Source organism: Gymnoscopelus braueri, assembly GCF_963280865.1.
Source record: "Gymnoscopelus braueri genome assembly, chromosome: 11".
In the NCBI taxonomy this organism is placed as follows: domain Eukaryota; kingdom Metazoa; phylum Chordata; class Actinopteri; order Myctophiformes; family Myctophidae; genus Gymnoscopelus; species Gymnoscopelus braueri.
Window position 1 is genome coordinate 52,626,731 of NC_137613.1, and position 4,137 is coordinate 52,630,867.

Consider the following 4,137-nt stretch of genomic DNA (forward strand, 5'->3'; position numbering starts at 1 on the left):
CACACACATATACATTTCAGGTAATATTATTATTATTATTTACCCTATGTTTGAGCCAAATTTGGGGGGAACAAGGTAAGGTGAGCTCCTTAATCATCATGGCAACACGCTCCAAGCCAGGGTTGGTGCCATATTTTGGGCACGGCTGGTGACGTCACGGTGACATCTGACCAACGTCCTTCATAAGACCAACGTTGTGCCTTTAAACCAACGGGCAAAGAAACAGCCAATGACTTGTCTTTGTTATTGATAAAAACCCTGAAGCCTTGGAGACAAAGATGTCCGCGATAATAGAATGGATCTGCGACAGCGTCAACAGCGTCTTGCAGGAACTCGGGCTGTACAGGAAGTGCGGCAAGCTGGCGTTCCTCGGCCTCGACAACGCGGGGAAAACCACGCTGTTGCACCTGCTCAAGTACGGTAAGCTCATCCAGCCCCAGCCCACGCAGCACCCGACCCATGAGGAGCTGAGGATCGCCGGGATGACCTTCCGGACAGTCGACCTCGGCGGTCACACGGAGGGACAGAAGAACTGGCGGAAGCACCTCCTCGACCTCGACGGAATCGTCTACCTGGTCGACTGCGCCGACCATGCGCGGCTGGCCGAGGCCAAGGTCGTGCTGGACGCCGTGCTGGCGGACGAGGCCGCCGCCAGCGTCCCGATCCTCGTCCTGGGGAACAAGATCGACCGCCAAGAGGCCGTCAGCGAAGACACCCTGAGGACGACGCTGGGCCTGTACGGCCACACCACCGGGAAGGGCAAAGTGCCGCTGGAGGAGCTGAGCCTCAGGCCGATGGAGGTGTTCATGTGCAGCATCGTGAAGGAGCAGGGCTACGGGGACGGCTTCCGCTGGCTCGCCCAGTACATCAACAAGGAAAACAGGCTGTTGGCCTATTTGCGTTTATCCTTTTGATTATGGTATGTTTTTCATGATCATTAAAGATGACAATCAATAATTCAATCAATCGATTGATTGATTTGTGATTGATTTGTGTATTTACTGCGTTGTCTATGCCAGTGATTCTCAACTTTTTTAATTTCAAAGGACCCCAGTTTGATATGTATTAGGGATTAGGCCACGATAATTTTTTTCCATCTCTGGGACATCAATCTGCACCGTAAAATGAAGAACTGTTTCCCTGAGTTTTTTTGCACAGTTGAAACAGGCACAAGACTTTTGTAAATGCTGGCCCGAATGCCAGGCTTTGAACATTCATTGGTAATAACAAACACATTTTTTTACCTTTTTTTTTCATTCCTTTTTTTGGATGGGGTGGTCAGTGCGCATGTAGCTTGTTTTTTAAGGAGGCCGATGTCGTGCCGAGAGTAAACACAATTAAACTTACATGTTACATGGGCTGCCTCTGTGGGTATCATGGGATCGTCATTATCCTTGATGATGGAAATATTTGACTGTATGGGAACATTTTCATTGTCACATGGTCATTTTTTGAATGTTTGCTTCTTTCTATGTCTTTTAAGGTAGCCTCGCCATGCCAGTACCAACACTTCTACCCTACCAGCAGGCCTGTGCTAAATCCCCCAGTATGATGTTCCACTATTCCACCTCTGAACTCCTTTGTCTGAACCAGCGAACCACTCCAGGGATAACCGCTACGTGCCAATATAACGTTTGGACGTGTAGGGCTAATCTGCCAATTATGCATACTCCCTCCCTAATTTTGTCATTATACTAGACCGGCACCGGCCTACTCGGGAACGATGAAAGTTAGAAATGCGTGCCCCACCCAGTTATGCAATACCCGCTGTACCCATTGTCAGAGTACCCGCATTGTACCGTTGGTGTCACTTTTATGCCCATTATGGGGGTTTCTGTGTCTGTCTGTGTCCGTGCCATACATGGTGTTCCATGTCAGGTATGAACAATATGAAGAACCTAGCCGACTCGCTAGACACTGGGCACGACACTCCCTCTGGATTGGACTGTTTTTGAGATGCATGGACATATAAAGTGCAGACAGACACGCGCACGCACACATGCACAGACGGACTGAGATTTTGCGCATTTAGAGTAAGGATGCCAAGGGCCCTATTTTGGGCGGCGCCTTACCCATTATCCATAAACTTCTTTGCCATTTTTTACTATTTTTGCCAGACCCAAGGGGTTGGCCTACATGAGGCTTTGTCGGTCGGTCGGTCGGTCTGTCCCTCCTTTCCTGTCATGTCCCTCTTTTCCACACACGTCATGCACACACGTCAGTCCGGCCATTCAGATTTCAACCACTAGGGGTCTGGCAGTACCAGGTCTCCTGGTTCCCTTGTTTAAAAACATATTCAAATAGTTCAACTAGCCGATCTACATCGACACGTTGTGAGCGTGTAGATTGGCTATTTGAACTATTTGAAAATGTTTTTAAAAAATTGTAAAAAAGAAGTTTATGGATAATGGGTTAGGCGCCGCCCAAAATAGGTCTCCAAGGATCCTCCCCACACATGTATGTGTTGCCACTGCTGTCGTACCCTATTAGCTCACTTGCCAGTCAGGAGCCCCCACCCGGAGGACCCACTGTTATACCCTACTTGCTCGCCTGTGGCCCCCCCAAGGACCCCTGGAGGTCCCCACTTTGAGAACCACTGCCCTGCACCACTCGAGTGCTAACATTGACCATAAAAGCTCAGCCAGTCAGTGTTTTCTATGGCATGATGCTGGAGGGTGGATGTACGCCACTCGCTATACGGTAGCTTCGGGTGGCGTACACACCATTGTACGGCCAGGAATAACACAGGGCTTAAGTGTTTAAACATCCAGCCATATGTTGGGTCAAATAAAAGTGAAATACGCCATCTTTGGCAACTTGAAATGGAGAGGAACCGTTCATTGAACCTGTCTGGTGTGAGTGCATGCAGTTCATCTACAGGTCAGATAAAACTCTAAAACCGAAGGCAGCGTTTTATTTAACCCAGTCAGACCTGAGGCCGAATCTAAAAATGTTTTCTAGATCCTAACAGTTTTTTGAAAAAACCTATACTTCGGTGGTTCTCAAAAACGTTTTCATGTCAAGGACCCCCAAAATGCTATGTATTTGGCCGTGGACCCCCATCTCACATACAGTATATTTTGTTCCAGGGACCCCCAGCAGCAAAGATTTGATGTACAAATGTTTGCTTTAAAATATATATATTGAAAGATTTGCACACATTTTCACGATTTTTCAAAGATAGCAGATCCACTGTACAAGCTCATGAGCTATGAGCTTGTATATCTGCTATTTTTGAATAGCCAAATAAATCTAAAGTGACACAGATGCGTTCCCGGTCTTAATCGGTTAGTTGACTTGATGATGAAATGAACATAAAGTAACATGATTCATAGTGTCATTCGATAGTCATTTATTTCTGTGATTCTCAACCTTTTGAATTTCAAGGACCCCCAGTTTTATATGCATTAAGCCATGGACCCCCACTGATACTAATTTTTATCTCTGCAACCCCAATCTACACTGTGATACTCATCATTAATGAGTACAATATAATTTTGTCCAATCTGTATGGTAGAGTATTGTTAATACAATATAACATATACAATCTGTACGGTAGAGTATGTTACATAGTGCAACTTTAACTCTTAAAGTTACAGACGCGTAAGTATTCTAATTTTACAAAACAAGGCCGGCCCCCGACGGGATGCTTGGGCGTATCGGTGGTTCTGGAACTTCCTATTCCTCTTCTCCTCTTGCCCTTGCGGTTCCATCTTTAGCATCCTTCTCCCAACGGTACCCCTCCTCCTTCCTCTGCACCATGTCCAAACCGTCTCAACCTCTTGCTTTATCCCCGAACCTTCTGACCTGGGCTGATCCTCTAATGTAGTCCTTTCTGCAGTGGTGGAAAAAGTACTCAATGTTTTACGTAAGTAAAAGTATCAATACTGCAATGTAGAAATACTCTGTTACAAGTAAAAGTCCGGAATTAAAAATGTACTTGAGTAAAAGCACAAAAGTATTGGTATCAAAATGTACTTAGAGGGATATTTCACTTTTAAAAAATCGGTCATTTTGTCTTCTACTCAGGCTTTTGTGAGCCCCCAGACAGTTTTTAAGTTACTTGATTAAGTATTTAGACATTTGATATTCATTTGATCAGACACGCCCCCTTCCTATAAAAACCCATCGTAACTT

The 4,137-nt window shown here is 45.7% G+C and overlaps 1 protein-coding gene across 1 annotated transcript; it reads left to right on the top strand.

Moving 5' to 3' along the window:
- Positions 1–278: 278 nt before the first annotated feature.
- On the top strand, positions 279–914 carry LOC308095720 (small COPII coat GTPase SAR1A-like; the record flags this gene model as incomplete). The annotated part of the gene is made up of 1 exon (XM_080442759.1): positions 279–914. One exon carries the CDS (start codon positions 279–281, stop codon positions 912–914), a length of 636 nt encoding a protein of 211 aa, XP_080298885.1.
- Between the last annotated feature and the right edge of the window lie 3,223 nt (positions 915–4,137).